The sequence below is a fragment of the Sinocyclocheilus anshuiensis genome, unplaced genomic scaffold, assembly GCF_001515605.1.
Source record: "Sinocyclocheilus anshuiensis isolate Anshui unplaced genomic scaffold, SAMN03320099.WGS_v1.1 scaffold1027, whole genome shotgun sequence".
NCBI classification, from domain to species: domain Eukaryota; kingdom Metazoa; phylum Chordata; class Actinopteri; order Cypriniformes; family Cyprinidae; genus Sinocyclocheilus; species Sinocyclocheilus anshuiensis.
In genome coordinates this window covers 853,327-870,267 of record NW_015547697.1, presented here as the reverse complement: position 1 = coordinate 870,267, position 16,941 = coordinate 853,327, and the positions used below count along the sequence as shown (strand labels likewise).

The window sequence follows — 16,941 nt, the reverse complement described above, 5'->3', positions numbered from 1 at the left end:
TATCAGTTTTAGTCGCATACTGACTATCAATCCTGTAATTTCAAAAACAAACTTCTTATAATAGCTTATAATAAAATAATAAACTCAATTAGAGATAGTGAATATCAATTATCAAAAGCACAAAAAAGAGAAAAGTTAAAAAGTGAAGTATCACAGTTACAGAATACAAATTAAATAAAATTGTATTTATCATATATTCTAATGCTTATTTAGTTTTATTTTTGTACATTTGTAAAGTTGTAATTTTGTTATACAATTTTACTGCTTTGATCTGTTTGCTATTTGCTATGGTTACTATTTCTGATTTTTCATTGTGTGATATTTGGTGAAATGTACTGTATTGAAAACAGTTCCAGGCACCATCATATTATTTAATTATATGAATATTCTGATAATTTTAAAGAATAATTGTAACAAATATGCATTGCATTGATGAGATTTCAATGATATTTTGATCACTGAATTAGGAAATTGCATTTTAGAAATCTGATCACCATAGACAATAAGGCAGTTCCCTAGGTTTTGTATCAGTCCATTAAACCTAAAACTAGACTGAAACACATTCCAGCATCTTACAGCTGCAAAATGACGTATATTTTGTCGTCAAAGATGTAGTATATTAATAAAATGGATGAAATGTGGATGTTGACAACATAGGCAGTCTGAAACTCTCCTCATTCTCACTTGAGAATCCAAATCAATTCTTTACAAAAGCTGCACCATCTTTCGTGTTAACTTGATTTGAAAATGGTTGACATTAAAAAAATCTATAGAAATGTGAGAGCATGTAGCTGACATTCAGTTCGCCAAACACATCTTCACTGGTCAGTGTGCAGCTCAGCAATCTATTGGAAGCAGATTCCGCACAGCTTCTATTAGTATGTATTTTGTATTGCTCTAATTTCTGGGTGGTAAGAGACTACACATTTTCACAGCAGGTAGCCCAGCATCCCTGCCACATGCCCACGCACCCTGGTGACATCAGCCTCCATAGAGAAGAGAGATTGGTTCCACCTCATCACAAGGATCCTAAAAATACCGCAGCTTCTTTCACTGTATCAAAGATGACCGTGGAGGGGGCACAGAAAGTGAAGGGTGCCAGGCATGTTGACTTGAACAAACACATACACACATGGTGGTCCTCGTCCTTTCTGTCTTTTCAATAGATAAAATACTCTTTATCACCATGCTGCCTTCAGTTTGCACTCCTTGCATTGTATGGATCCGTGGCCTTGCAGCTATGTAAACACCGTGGCGGTATTCACTTCGTATTCCGGTTCTCTTGTAGCCGTGCCTATTACAAAGACTGTCACCGAGCAGTATTTGAATTCCCAGACTCGCGTCCCTGCAAGGATGCCTGTGGCAACAGTGGCAAAGAAAACAACTATGGCATGACACAACAACAACAGCAACAAATTATAATCCCTAGACATTCATGCAGATACAAAATATTACACTACTAATACAATCAAAAGAAGAAGAGTTATTTTTGCAGAAATCAGCTTTCTGTGTTGAGTTTTGTTTTACCGTATTGTTCTTTGTTTTGTTTAGCTTTTTCGTATTGCCTTGTATTTGTTTTGTTTCCTGTTTGAGGGTTGTCTTGTTTTTAGTTTTCGATTTCTTTTTTGTTTTGTTTAGTTTATCTGATTTTGATTTGTTTTTATTTATTGTTTGTTTTGTTTTGTCTCTGTTTTTGTGTTAATATTTTTGTGTTGTCTTGTGTGTGTTTGTTTTGTCTTGTTTCGTGTTTATTTTTTATTTTGCTTGGTTTTGTTTTCTGTATGGGGGTTGTTTTGTTTTAAATTTTTGTATTTATTTTGTTTTCTCTCGTTTCTTGTTTTGCTTTGTTATATTTTTTTGTGAAACAAAATGTGTTTGTTGTTAGTAACCTTTCATACCATACAACAAGCCAAACCAAAGACAACACAAAAAAGCTAAACAAAACAAACAAAAATACAGTAAAACAACTCAAAGATGTCTAGAAAGCAGGTTTTTTTTTTTTTTACAAAAAAGATTTGATTGTAACAGATTTGTAATAACTTTACAAACAAATTTATTGAAAAGAAAAATGATTTTTATATTTCTATTTTTATATTTCTATTTCTATTTCAGGATTTTCTTTTCAATAAATTAGCAAAGGGTCAATCAGATTTGTTATATACATATATATATATATATATATATATATATATACAGTGCCTTGCGAAAGTATTCATACCCCTTCATTTATTTCACGTTTTGTTATTTTGCAGCCTTATGTTAAACTGTTTTAAATGACTTTTTTCCACATCAATCTACACTCCAAACACCATAATGACAAAGCAAAAACAGAACTGTCACAACTTCGTAAATGAATTAAAAATACAAAAAAAAAAACTGGTGACCCTTTGGCTCAGTGTGAGGTCCTGAGAGCTCTGGATCCAGTTTTCATTAAGGATATCGCTGTTTTTTTGCTGCGTTCAGCTTTCTCTCTGAAAAACACCCCCACAAGCAGGATGCAACCACCACCATGCTCCACCAGTGTAATGGTATTGTGCAGTTATTGAGCGGTACCTGTATTCCTCCAGGGTGCTTCTTTTTTTTTTTTTTTTTTTGCAAATTCCAAGTGTGCTTTCATGTGTCTACTCTGAGGAGAGGATTGAGTCTTGCCACACCACCATAAAGCACGTTGTAGAGTTGCAGTGATGTTTGTCCTTCTGTAGGTTTCTCCCATCTGCATATATGATCATGGAGCTCAACTAGAGTGACCATCAGGTTCTTGGTCACCAGTCTAGACAAAGCCCTTCTCCATCAGTTGCTCAGTTTGGCCAGGAGGCCAGCACTAGGAAGAGTTCTAGTTGTTTCAAACGTCTTCCATTATAGATAATGAAGGCTACATGATTCTGTGAACCTTCAATGAAGTATTGAGATGTGTGTTTTATTAAGACGTGTGTGCCGTTCCAAATCATACCCATTCAATTGAATTTGCCACAGGTTAACTTCACTTGAAGTGTAGTAACATCTACAAGCAATATGAATGCGCCTGAGCTAAATTTCAACTGTCCCAGATAAGGGTTTGAAAACTTATGCAATGGAATCATTTAAGTTTTAATTTTTAATACATTTGCAAAGATGTTAAAAACCAGTTTTTTGCTTTGCCATTATGGTGTATGGAGTGTAGATTGATGTGGGAAAAAAGTAATTTAAAGCAATTTAACATAAGGAAGCAACATAACAAAACATGAAAAAAAATGAATACTTTCGCAAGGCACTTTATATACAGTTGTGATCACTTACACAGACACATAGCATTTAGAGCTCACATAAAACACCTCTATGAAATATATATTTTTATTCACTAATAAAAAGTCTTTATATAATGTATGAGTTTGCTTTTGACGGCTGTTTTACATCACAGCTGATAGAGATGTGTTTCATTACATGGCAATGTATTTCTCATTTCGACATCAGCTTTCCTCATTTGGCATCCATTGATGAAGTGGTCATCATCCTAACTGGCATGTGCCATTAGTCAGTGGCTTTAGCATGAAGAAAGCCATTGTTCAGTTGCGTAACTAAATGTTTCATTCATTTCACTTATTGCATTATTTATCACAGCTAAAGTTCACACACATGATAGCGTTACCTAACAAGTGGCGTGATGGATTTGTGATGGCACGTAGCCACGGCTCGCTCTCTTGTCATGGTTAAATGCGATCAGATCAGGCCATGAGAAACTTGTGTGCGACATACCAACATGCATGTGTGAATGCATTTCTTTTTACTTCCATTACAGCTGTCAGCATGACTATGATGACTTCAGCTTGATAAATCATTGAAACCAATTAAATGCCTGAATAATGGTCATCTAGCGAGGGTTATTTGGAGTGAAACGCAGATGGACAGTTGGTCGTGGTGTGTATCTGTGTGCGTCAGGGCAGGTGTCAGCGAGATGGCGAGAAGCTGCTCTCACTGTAATTGACAGGTGGTGTGTGTTACGGCTGAAGTGAATTGACATCACTGGCATGAACGCAGCAGGTGTAAATGACACAGGACATGCGGAAAAGTGCCGGAACATTCTGCACAGAGCACCCGTCTTATCCGAGAGCAGCAGAACAAAATATAGGCAAGGATTGCATGGCTTCGGCTCACGAGTCGTTCTATAATTTACGGTACATTTCACATCAGGAATGAATATAAAACAATATGCTTTATCAATAAAACAACTTTTGGTTTCAGTTGATATATGTCATCAGTGTAACTTATCTGCTAGTTGCCAAGCTTAATCATTAAACACCTTTTTGATATTACAAAGAAAAAGATGTTTTCCCTGCTGGTGAGTTTGTCAACTATGTTACAGAAAAACTGTATGGATTGACAGGGAACATAGTTGACAGTTTCACCATTTTGACTCATAATGGCAGCTATGTTTGTCTAACCAAATGTTATTTTGAATGCCAAAATGTACAATTTGAATTAAAATCATAAAACCCTGCAAACCATAACAATGCACTCAACATAGGCAATAAATATAGAAAAAATGTGCAAAATGTGTACCTTTAGGGGTGCAACAGCTTGTCACTGGGGCACATCTGCATCTTCTTTACCCCTTAAAGGTGCATACTGTATTAGTACTTTAGAGTAGTAATATGTACCCTTAAGGTACTTACAACATGTACTTTTGTTTACTAACATGCACCCTTTAAAGAGCACTGTCCCAGTGAAAAGCTGTTGTGCCCCTAAAGGTAAAATTTTTGCACTTCATGTATTTATTTGAGAGTGAGGGTCACTTGAAGCAAACTAAAAACAGAGTGAACAAAATATATGTGTAAGATTATGGTACGCATTCTCTTTAAAAATATGATATTTCTAAAGAAAACTGTAATTATCATCTAGAATGACACTTATGTTTAAGAAGAAATTTCCTTGTGATAACACTTCTTTTTGGACAATATGCTAGCCTTTTTATGTTTCCGTCTCTTTCGTATGATTCTGCAGGAAAGGCACTGTAACCCTAAAAATGGCTTAGAAACAGGATCTTCCCCTCTGTCTCTAGCAGATGTGAGATGCGTCCAGACTGATGCTCCTCCTGTGCAGCAGATTGAATGAAGTCACTGCTGGCTACTGCAGTTTCCCAGAGCATGCGATCACGATCACAGATGCGATTTCACATCTGTATAGCTCAGTTCTCTGGTAATTTGACACATACTGGTCTTAGAGCAGATCACGTCCTGTTCGCTTTGCTTAATAAGTGTAAACAATTAAAACATTTATGTGTCTAGCATACGCTTTCCTACTGAAGAAGCTTGCAGTAATTGGCACAAGGCACAAGCTTTGTGAATTTTTGCTTGAAGAGGCAGTATCTGTTCTGACTGAGCAGACTGAATTCTCGCAGAAACTCAGTATCCCTTTGGTTTTTAAATGGACTTTTTGAATACAGATCATGCACACACAAAAACAACTTTTCATCCAATACCGCCAGGCAGCATATCTAGAAATGGGAGTCAGGGTGGGGCAGAGAGTAATAAACTTGAGTAATAATGTTCCTGCTGAAGTTGATGCCTGTTTCCCAAAACTACATTAGTGCACAAAATGTTGCCCTGTGTGGAGCACCTTTGTATAACAGATGGATAGCTTTACTTTTTAATACAAACCCTGCAGGAGGAAAATGACTTTTTGCTTTATATTAGTCATGACCAATGTGGACAGCTTGTAGTGAAACAGCTGTGAGTGTTTACGTAATAGCACAATGGCAGATAGGAAGTGCATTATTGATGAGGCGCTGAGCAGGTGTATACTTTGGAATCGGTGTATTTGAGGGCATTTGATGCAAACCGTGACGTATCTGATGACTGTAGTCTAGTTAGGTGGTTGTAAATATTCAAAAAGTTCAGTGTTTGTGGGAGGAATTTAGGAGGCTTGTCATCAGGGAAGGAATGATATCAGTGCTTACCAAGGGACAAGAAAAATGTGAGCTGGAAAGTGAAAGTCAGTGACTGCAGCTCTGATATGTAACACAAGTATGCATATCTTAAACCAGGAAATAAACACTGCTTAGTTATAAAAGTAGGGCCCTATGAAATCCGTTTAGTTTTTTCCAAATTCCATTTTCATTTTTCTAGACTCTGTTTTAATGGTTAAATTAAATTAACCAAATCTAATTAATTGAAATCATGAAATTTAACAGCAATGTATTAAACGTTTAGCAAAAATTACATTACAGACACTAGTCCATATTGTGTTTTGATTTAAATGACGCTTCAGTATGTGTGTAGTAAACAAAACCACGCGTCTGTGCCATTCATTCGTTCAACCGCAGAACATGCAGGATTCATATTCAAATAGTATTTTTGTGGCTTAATATTCACAGGCACTAGTCTATGTCGCGTTTTGTTCCAAGTGTACTGACCTACTTTTGATTTATCCATCCAAAATTTGGCAAATTCCATGAAAATTCCGCGTTACATATACACTAAATTCCATTTTTATGACTGGATTCCATGATTCTGTCCATGTTTTCCACAAATTATAGGGCCCTATAAAAGTGATGCTGGTAATGCAAACATCACTTATACTACTCTACCTTTCTTACAATATTACATTATTCATACTTTAATTTATGTGGTTTGAGGCTTAAAAGCAGGCAAAGTTATAATTTTTTACCTGGTGAGCAATTAAACTGGATCAAAATATGACAGCAATGCCCTGCCAATCATCCAGAACAACATAACAATGGTTTTGCAACCATTCAGAACACCCTAGTGACTTTATATCAACATGCTTGCAACCGCTGAGAAAGCCTTAGCAACCATATAAAAATGCCCCGGCAGCAACCCAGAACCATATAGCAACTGCTAAGCAACTACCTAGAATGCCACAGCAGTCACTCAGAACACCCTACAAACCACCTAGCAACTGTGCAGCACTGTAGCAACAGAAGTCAGAAGGCGTTAGCAACCACATAGCAATGTTCTAAAAAAACCCATAACACCTTAGCAACACCTGGAAAACGACCCAGACACCCTAGCAACTGTATAGAATTGTACTCGCAACCACTCAGAACATCTTAGCAACCAGAACACCCTAGTAACCACCTATCAACTGTATAGCAGCATTGTAGCAACTGTTCAGAAGACCTTAGCAACCACATAACAACGTTCTAAAACACACAGAATACCTTAGCAACCACCTAGTAACACCTGGAAACCACCCAGAACACCCTAGTAACTGTTTAGCATTGTACTTGCAACCACTCAGAACATCTTAAAAACCGGAACACCCTAGTAACTACCTAGCAACACCTGGAAAAAACCCCAGAACTCCCTAGCAACTGTATAGAATTGTACTCGCAACCACTCAGAACATCTTAGCAACCAGAACACCCTAGTAACCACCTATCAACTGTATAGCAGCATTGTAGCAACTGTTCTGAAGACCTTAGCAACCACATAACAATGTTCTAAAAGACACAGAACACCTTAGCAACCACCTAGTAACACCTGGAAACCACCCAGAACTCCCTAGCAACTGTTAAGCATTGTACCTGCAACCACTCAGAACATCTTAAAAACCGGAACACCCTAGTAACCACCTAGCAACACCTGGAAAACAACCCAGAACTCCCTAGCAACTGTATAGAATTGTACTCACAACCACTCAGAACATCTTAGCAACCAGAACACCCTAGTAACCACCTATCAACTGTATAGCAGCATTGTAGCAACTGCTCAGAAGACCTTAGCAACCACATTACAACGTTCTAGCAACTACCCCTTAACAACCGCTTAGAAATTCCTTAGGAGCAACCCAGAACACCATAGTAATGGCACAGCAAACACCCAGAAATTCTATGTAACCACCTAGCAACTACTCAGACACCCTAGCAACTGTAACTGTAGCAACACAGAACATCAGAGTTCAAAGTCTTACATTTCCTTCAAACAATGTTAAAATCTAGTCTAATCACCAGTTCTTAAACAATGTACGCCCTGGAAATAATTTCCATAAAATACTTCAAATAATCAGGAAACCTAATTATTTTAATAACACTGCTGTTACACAGAGGCGTTAGAGATGATCTAAAGAGTGAAAGCACATCCTCCTGCATTTCATCTGTAAAGAGGTGAGCAGATTTGAGAGTTGAAGTGCAAAGCTCCGTGCCTCAACATCATCAATTCTCTCAATTCTCTCTCTCTGTCGCCGGCACATTAAAGTCAAGCCCTAATCACTGTGGGGACTTAGCCAATGATGTGCTTATCAAACGGCATATTTCAAAAAGGGATCTCAAAAGGCCTGAGGGCAAAGATGCAATAAGAAAGCATTTGTAGTTGGATGAAAGGGAGAAAACGACAGAGAGAAAGAGAACGAGAGAGGGAAAGAGTTGCATACGGACCTTGCATCAGAAATGGATGGAGCTTATTAGCATATGCCATTTAACTGGGCGCATGGATCGAGGGAAAGACAATGAGAACGAGCTCTAGTGCCTTTCGTTCTTTTCTTTTCATTTTTTTCCTCCTCACACCCTCCAAAAAAAAAGGTCCAAAAAGAATAAGAGAACAAACACTTATTCTAACAGGCAGAGGCCTTGAAGTGGAGGCTCATGGGAGAATTGGTAAGGTGGCTTTATTGTGAGTTGACGAGTGGGGAAAAGAGCGATGCATCATCTCGCTTCCTCCGTCTCCATGGCTGTCATTCTCCAAAACTGAGCGAGGCCTCCGTGTCAGCCGGTCGACTTTGATATAAGCAAAAGCAACTAAGTCGCTACGAAAGCCAGCAAAGGGAAAACATTATCAACACATCCAGCGCTCTTGAAAGAGCTCTTTTCTGCTCTAAAGTTGGGTGTGAGGGGCACGTTGTCAAAAAGTTGGCTTTAAACTTGTTGTGGGACGGCGCTTTGAATTCCCGCTTCCCTAAGGAGTCTTCAGATGCTGCTAGCGCTAAACTAGTGCAGCCCTGTGTGATGCCTGTTGAATATGAAACTCATACCATTCTGAAATGACCACTGATGTGGGGATTGGGGTTTGTTATCACAGATGCTTCAGAGCAGATCGACGTGTGAAAGTTCTGCCTCTGAATTAGCCTGTAGTGAAAAAAGAAAGAAAGAAAGAAAGAAAGAGTGATGTGCCGTAAAACATAGACCTTTATTTACTTGGATAGTAGTTTACTATAGCTTGAAAGTATAGTTCATGGAAAACTGAGCATAGTTATGTATTCAGGTCATACCAAACCCGCAAGAAGAAAATTTTCATGTCGGCTTCAGTGATGTTGGCGCACCATTTTTGAATCTCTACCCAGAACTTAAACATTTTTGCATGAACTTCTCCGTTAACCAGCAAGACTTTCTTCCTTTCAGCTATAGTGTACAAAAAATGCTGGTTAACCATAATCTTTCTGGTTGACCAGCATTTTTTAGTCTACTATAGCTAGACCAGCACCAAACCAGCATTACCACACTGGGGTGTGTTTCTTTACAACAACATCAACTCGCTGCATAACTTCACTGCCATAGTATGTTGTATATAGGAGAAATTAACTAGTTAGTCAATTTCCAAAAACTGTAGGACACTGGAAAAAAAGGTGTAGATACTACTTTCAGTCAGAAATAATAAACTTTGTTTTACTTACAACTTCGAAAAAAAAAGAAAAAAAAACATTATATATTTTATATCACGCATTCATTGTTCAACCAGGTTGGTTCAACAATATAGGATGGTCGTTAATGAAGTAGTAATTGATTTAAGTTTGAATGAACACATTCCCAGTAAGCTTTTTTCCCTTTTTTTCTTTTTTTACCAAGTTACCAGCCAGCTCCAGCATTTTTGACTTAAAGAGGTCATATGATGCGATTTCAAGTTTTCCTTTCTCTTTGGAGTGTTACAAGCTCTTGGTGCATAAAGAAGATCTGTAAAGTTGCAAAGACTAAAGTCTCAAATCCAAAGAGATATTCTTTATAAAAGTTAAGAATCAACCACGCCTACCTAAAACGGCTCGTTCCAACACGCCCCCACATATCTACATCACTATGTGGGAAGATTTGCATAACGCCGCCCAAATGTTCACGCAAAGAAAGAAGGCGTAACTTTTATTCTCGCTGTAGTATTGTTGTTGCCGCCGTGGCCATGTCGTGAAGACGCTATATGGAAAATAATGTGTTTTTTGAACCTTAAACCGCATAAACACATTTCATTACACCAAATACACAAAATAATGTTCTTTTTTAGCAGCATCATATGACCCCTTTAATGCATTCCATTTTTTCTTTTATTATTAACACTTGAATGTGGATAAGGAACATTTTGAACAAAATCTGAGAAAATAGCACGTCTAGATCGGTTTCAGAACGATGATGAAAACATAGACTGAGTAGATCGAGCCCATCAACACCCCCAAAGCTTGCACAGTCATATGCCTTTCAGTGGGTTCAACATTTGATTCAGTAATGCTAGGCAGTTTAGATTTATATGCTGTTGAATGTTTGATGATCACATTAGCTTACGTGTGTAAGCAATGCATCTGTTGCTTATTTCTGCTTCTTCTTTGCTTGTTTTTGGATTTGGAGATTCTGTACTATTTCAGAAAGTGTGTAATGTGCCCCCTACCATATAACAGTGAAAACATGGATTGGTGGAAAATTCTGCCAATGGTGCAGAAAGAGTTAATGTTGGATTACTGCTGAAAGTAACAAACACAAGTTTATGATGCTGTTTAAGAATGATCATTGGTTTCAAGAAAAACAAAATCTTTGAACTATGTTGGTAAGGATGGAAATTGCGACCATAGCGCAGTTGGAGCTTTTGGGAAACACACCCCTGAATCAGCATGGAAATTGTTCTTGCTGGTCTAAACTGGTGGTTTTAGCGGGGGAGTTTTTTTTTTTTTACTTGAGACCCTCAGGAGACTGTGCGAATGTCTATTAAAGTGACCCTATGAAATAATAGGTGTGTATGAACAAGCGAATGGCGCTTTCTTCGCTGTGGTTCATTGACATCTGATTCAGGCAATGGCTGTCTCACTGAAGACATTTGTAGAGAGTCAATTTGGGATTATGAGACCAATTACCCTAATTACTTTCCTTTGTGTTGTTCTTTCCCTTCAACTCGCTCTGTCTCACGGTTGTTATTCCTCTTTTAGATGCATTCGGATCTGGTGCTGCTCTGTGGCTTCATCTTTTGGGCTGATATTGCCTCATAGTTTGGGAAAGTCCCCTACACAAACAGGCCAATTTTTCCATCCCTGGGCTGCTGACACACCCTAAAAGTCTGAGATTTTAACATATTAAGCAGAGTTTCAATTGGTCTGACTATCAGTGTGATGAAAGAAAATCATCTCATTTCTTTCTAATCTGCTCACCAACATGGTTACGTTTATATGGAGTAATAAGATAATCAACCTTTATGGTCTTTGGCTTTTCGCTATGATAAATGAAGAAAGAAAATGTATAGGCATGCCACACATTTACGTTTACTCCCACAACGTCTGTCATATTAAATCTGTTCAACTTGTATCTTGCCCGTCAAGGCAGTTTAACCGAGCTATAACGAGCTCACAAAGCACATACAGATGCCAGGATGGAAAGAAACAGAGAGCGTTTTTTCATTTGATCTTTTTGGTGGCAGAGAAATTAATATGAGCAGATTATTATTTTTCTTTTACAAAGACATTCATGTTGGAAGGTAAAACATACAATAAGCTGCCTTACTCTTAAAAGCAACTTCGATACTGAGACTTTTTCCCCCCTGACAAACTCAATAGACACAGAAGCCCATTACAAGGGTGTCTTATTAGTGTCAACTGATTTTACAAGATTGCTATCTATGTATAATTAAGCCCCAAGCGCATCCAGTCACATTCGTACATGCTATCTTTTGATAACATATTCTCATGACGCCCAGGAGCTCTTTTGATAAGTAATAAAGAGAGACAATCTGATCTGCCGTGTCAACTCCATGATTGGCTTCTCAGTTTGCCGAACTTCTGAACAAAAGAACCCATCAGTACATATATTTTTGATGCAGTTTTGATATATTTTGCTATGGAAGACGTGACTTGTTCAACTGAAAGCTTGGATGCTTTCAAATCTAAGCAATTGTGAAACTTTACAATAGATTAAGCACATGCACTCTTTGAGGATGAAACATTGTCATTATTAATCTGAGCGACTGAAATTATTCATTGCAATCAGCTACTCTGTCATTTTAATCACATTACATTTTATTATGCATCTATGCTGTCAGGTGTATGAGAAAATCTGGTAAGGATTTAAATTTGGTAATTTGAGACCATGAACTAATGGCTTTTAATGACATACTGTATTAAAAATGAATTGTTTTTTAATATGCAATGGTGTGTGCGTGTGTGTGTTCACTCTATAAAGCAATATTCATAGAGACCTGTTGCTAAGCAATGAGACAGGGATTCAACACATATATTTATATATTTAGGTTTTATTTATAGTTCTGTTCTTGAAGGATATCTTGTACACCAAATATCCCATTGGCAGTTAAGCGCATTCAATGTGTTTAGAAGCCATAAACAGTCACTTTTTCGAACAAACACAAATACGAAATAAAAACGACAAAATAATGGACCGCATGTAAATAACATACAAAAAATCCCATGCCTACTCAGTAGGTAACTGCAGCATTCCAACTCCTTAAGATGTAGATATGTACATTTCCGTTACAAAAATATAGTTTATAGTTTTCTTTTTGCTTACATCCCAAAGAAATGCAGTGCCCTCAAATCCTTTCCCTTCTTTCCTTGAAATAACTTTCTGAATATAGAAAAAAGAAACGAGAAAACAAAATCCCTTACACCTTAAGGCTAGATGCAATGCATCCACACGCTGATATCTTTCAAACATCTGCAAGGCTTCACAAAAGGCACCAAAAAAAATTGAAGATTTGATTCTTTTCTGATGTTTTCCCCCTCCATTTAACAGGTTCTTGTTGTCACATTTGAGAAAGAGAAAGATAGTACCAGTGGATGATATTTACAAAATAAGAGAAAGTAACATCACTCTTCCACATGCGTCAGAATACTTAAGTGCTTCTAATCAAACAAGGTCAAGAACTTATCACAGCATTTTTACTACTTAATACAGAATGTATCTTATAAAATATGGCCCTGCTCAAGAATAATACAATGCAAATATTCAAATCAATTGTCACAACAATGGTACTAAAAAGTAAAAACAAAAAGGAAACATGGCACATGTACAATATACTGTAGCTTATGTATATTATTCAAACGTCTTTTGTAACTGTACACCTGTCGAATCAAGCTTCTGTCGAGACTGAAGCCCACAGGCTTCGATTACACCGTTAAAGTCCTTTAGCCATTCTGCGTCGCAAGTACGTCTGTGCACGCACAGTCTGAGGGAAAACATGCCGAAGCCTGTTGCTTTTGTTTGTCATTTGAAAGTCTCATACGCCTCGTTTGAAAGGATAGGATTCGAAGGTAGAGAACGACACAAAAATCCCTTTTGTCGAGTCCTTGACTGTTTTGTAACCGAGCCATGTTGGGAGCATGGACAGAAAAGTGCTTTTTGCAGAGGGGACTTAGAAGTCACTGATGCTTTCTGTTGCTTTGAGTCAAGCCTGGAGGTCTGGGGTGGGTGTCAAAAGTCTCAGCAGATGTCGGATGTCCGAGGGGAAAGCGTGGCTTGCATGTCGGGCAGTGGGGTGGTGATGGGAGAACTGTAGATGTTGCTGGCCACTGAGGTAGGGAAGGATGTAGCCACCTGCGTCTGGAAGGTGCTGGTCGCCGAGGGGTAAGTGGTTGCGATGGAAGGGGAGGGGTAGGAGGTGTGCACCGGTGAGGAGTAGCAGGAGTTCACTGGGGACGGGAAGGAGGAGACCGGAGAGGGGTATGAATTGATGGGAGAGGGGTAGGTGGACACTGGCGAGGAAGCTGAGATGGATACGTTTGCAACCGAGCTCTGCACTGCAGTGGTGCCTTTCTCCACCTTTTTGTCCTTCTGCCGCAGGTGGATCTTGGTGTGGCGCTTGCGCTCGTCGCTGCGGGCGAACTTGCGGCCGCAGATCTCACAGGCAAAGGGCTTCTCGCCCGTGTGTGTGCGGATGTGGGTCGTCAGGTGGTCGCTGCGGCTGAAGTTGCGCATGCAGATCCTGCACTGGAAGGGCTTCTGGCCGGTGTGGATGCGGATGTGGCGCGTCAGCTCGTCTGAGCGCGAGAAGCGACGGTCACAGGTCTCAACGGGGCATGCATAGGGGCGCTCGTGGGGAGGTGTCTTGCTTGGCCGGTTGGGGTACTTGCGCATGCGACTGGGCTTGATGAGCTGAGACTGGTAGATGCTCTTTAGGTCCTGAGAACCGGTTTGGGTGGCAAAGGCCTTGATGGTGGACAGCGGCGTCAGGGAGGGCTGCTGCCCAGCTTGCGTCTGGAATGGCTTCTGGTCTGGAGCCACCAAGCTGATCTCGCTCTGCTGTTGGGGAAACAGGTAGTCGGGGATCATTGGCACAGGGAAGCTGGTGCTACAGGCTTTGCTGTTGGGGTATGACGAATGGGGGTACTGCAGCGAGGTGCACACTGTGGTGGGAAAGTTTGGGCCAGACTCAGGGAAGATGTCTGGGCTGGCGCTGGAGTAGGTAGGAGCCGCCGAGTAGATGGGGTTAGGCTCACTCTGGTGGATGGAGCAGCTCAGGCTGGCGCTGGATGTGGATGACAAAGTGGAAGAGGGGATGGAAGATGAAGAAGAGGAAGAAGGGGGAGCTGCCTGAGAGGTCGAGGACGGAATGGAGGTGGGGGGCGGGTTGATGCCCACCAGCCCGCTCACCAGGCTGAACAGAGGCTCAGCCCACAGACTGTTACTGCAGTTGTGGGCAGGTTCGAGGGTGAAGCGGCCCGTGTAAGAGATGGGGGGCAGCCGCTGGGTGGAGTAGGTTTGATCTGTCAGAGGTTTCTCGATGGCGAGTTCTGAAAGCGTGTCTGCAAAAGCAAGCACAAAACAGAGAGAGAGAGTGGATTAGAAACTATAGCACAGCTAGTTAACTATAAATTGTCTTGAGCTGATTTGAGTGCACATAAATGATCCCAAAGGTGCTTTAGTTGGGGGGTCCTGCTGGCTGTCGAGACTGTGTTTTCCCACAATCTCAGACAGAGCAGCAGGTGCTGATGGAGCGCAGGGGCACACCCCCACCAAAACACACACACCCACACACACACATTTGCCGATCTCCCTCGGAGACAAGAGCTAGCGCAAGCTAAACCATCTACATGTGTGCTTCTCTCAGCGCTCTCTTTCTCATTACTGTCATCCTGATCTCTCTTTCCTACTTGCACAGCTTATAATTATTCAATCTGCACTTTCAATGATTCAAAAATTGGGTTTAAAATTAAGCTGTTCTGCAAATTCTAAATATCTCATTCATTCCATTGATTTTACTTAGTAATAACAACGTAGTATTTGCTGTCAGCTTTAGTTAAAATGTTTCAACTTTACATCAGTGCAGTTTAATTTAAAAATATATTATAATAAATCTTAAATGTAAAAGTTCACATTTAAGCATAAAGACACATTATTATTAACTACTGAAAACAACTGCATTTTTGCACAACAATGCTCACAATTCTCTGTATGAAAGCAGCATGCAGCTTTTTCACCATGCAATTTAATCAAGAGGGATTTAGTGCTTACCTCCAGCAAGGTGATCAAACTGCTCGCCGGGCTCCCCAGAGCCAAACCCTGTGCCTTCAGGTGCCGTGGCATTGAGGAATGGGGTCCCTGAGTTCAGCATGATCATCTCCTCCAGCTTGGGGTAGTTATCCATGGGGGAGTGAGGGAAGCTCAGGTGGTCGGAGATCTGCAGAGCAGGCAGGAGCATCTCTGTCTTGGCTGCAGCCATCTCTGGAGTGTGCTCGGTGAGGAGAGAAGTGCGCTGGAGAGATCAGCAGCTAACCCCTCTGGGATCACAAATGTGAAGATGCTGCGATGTCTGTCTCTCCTTCTTTCTGTTGATCTCCTCACTCTCACAGTTTGTCTTCTTGTTGTCTTCCCTCTTCTCCGTTTGTGGTTGTCCAAAAATGCAGAACAAATCCACTACGTCTCAGATCAAATAAGTGAGATTCAGAATGTCCCTTCTGGTCATTCCCTAAATTTCACTTTTTCAGCAAATTAGATCGCTGATTTGTTTCTGTAGTTGTTTTGAATTGACTTGTCACATTTATTTAATGTGTTTGTTATATATATCGCAACGTGTTGCCTATCAGCTGTCTGTACTAGTGCTGAATCGCTTGGGCTCTCTGGGCTCTTTCTCAGCTCAGAGAATCCCTACTCCTTTATATATCCTCTTGCCGTGACGTAGATGTCCATATTTGGACTGGAGGAAGCCCATATTTAGGCACTGCAGTGGAGGACACATGACGTTTGCCTAGAGGAAAAAAGCAGATTGGGGAGCTTAAACGTTAAGTCTGTGCATTAAATGGAGGGGAGATGCCCGTTCCTCCTCCACAGCAAATCAATGCGTGGTAAGCGCAGTGTCTCTATGAGAGAAAGAGAAGCGCAAGTCTGCCTTTTCTGCTTAAAACTCTCGCTAAAATTTCGGGTTTCCCGTCTGCGCTGTAGCAGAGCCCTGGCCGGAAGATCCCGCTCCGCCATGCCATATAAGGTCGTGACTACATAAGGCTTGATTCCGGTGGGTTTCCACTTCCATGCCCTTATTTGGAGTTTCCTGATGTCGCGCTGATCGGCGCTTGGCAGTGAAAGGGAGGCTTGGGTGCTTGAAGCCCAGAGCTCCGCACAATAACTAATGTCAGCACTATGCTGCCTCGCCCGTTCAAAGATTTATGAGAGAGAACTTTTTTCTCAACACTTAAACAACGGTGCGCCTTCGGTGCAGGAATATTAACTTATTTCAACATTAGCACAGGCACTTTAATTCGTAATAAACTTAGTTTTTTCTATAGCTGCGCTAATTCTAATGACTAGAAAACAAATGCTTT

The 16,941-nt window shown here is 40.2% G+C and overlaps 1 protein-coding gene across 1 annotated transcript; it reads right to left on the bottom strand.

Annotated features, from left to right (window-relative positions):
• Nucleotides 1-12,402: 12,402 nt before the first annotated feature.
• LOC107703660 (early growth response protein 1) lies at nt 12,403-16,242 on the bottom strand. Its single transcript, XM_016506382.1, has 2 exons — nt 15,638-16,242; nt 12,403-14,928 (listed from the first exon to the last, which is right to left on the bottom strand). The coding sequence occupies exons 1-2, from the start codon at nt 15,843-15,845 to the stop codon at nt 13,607-13,609; spliced, it is 1,530 nt and encodes a 509-aa protein (XP_016361868.1). The 5' UTR covers nt 15,846-16,242; the 3' UTR covers nt 12,403-13,606.
• Between the last annotated feature and the right edge of the window lie 699 nt (nt 16,243-16,941).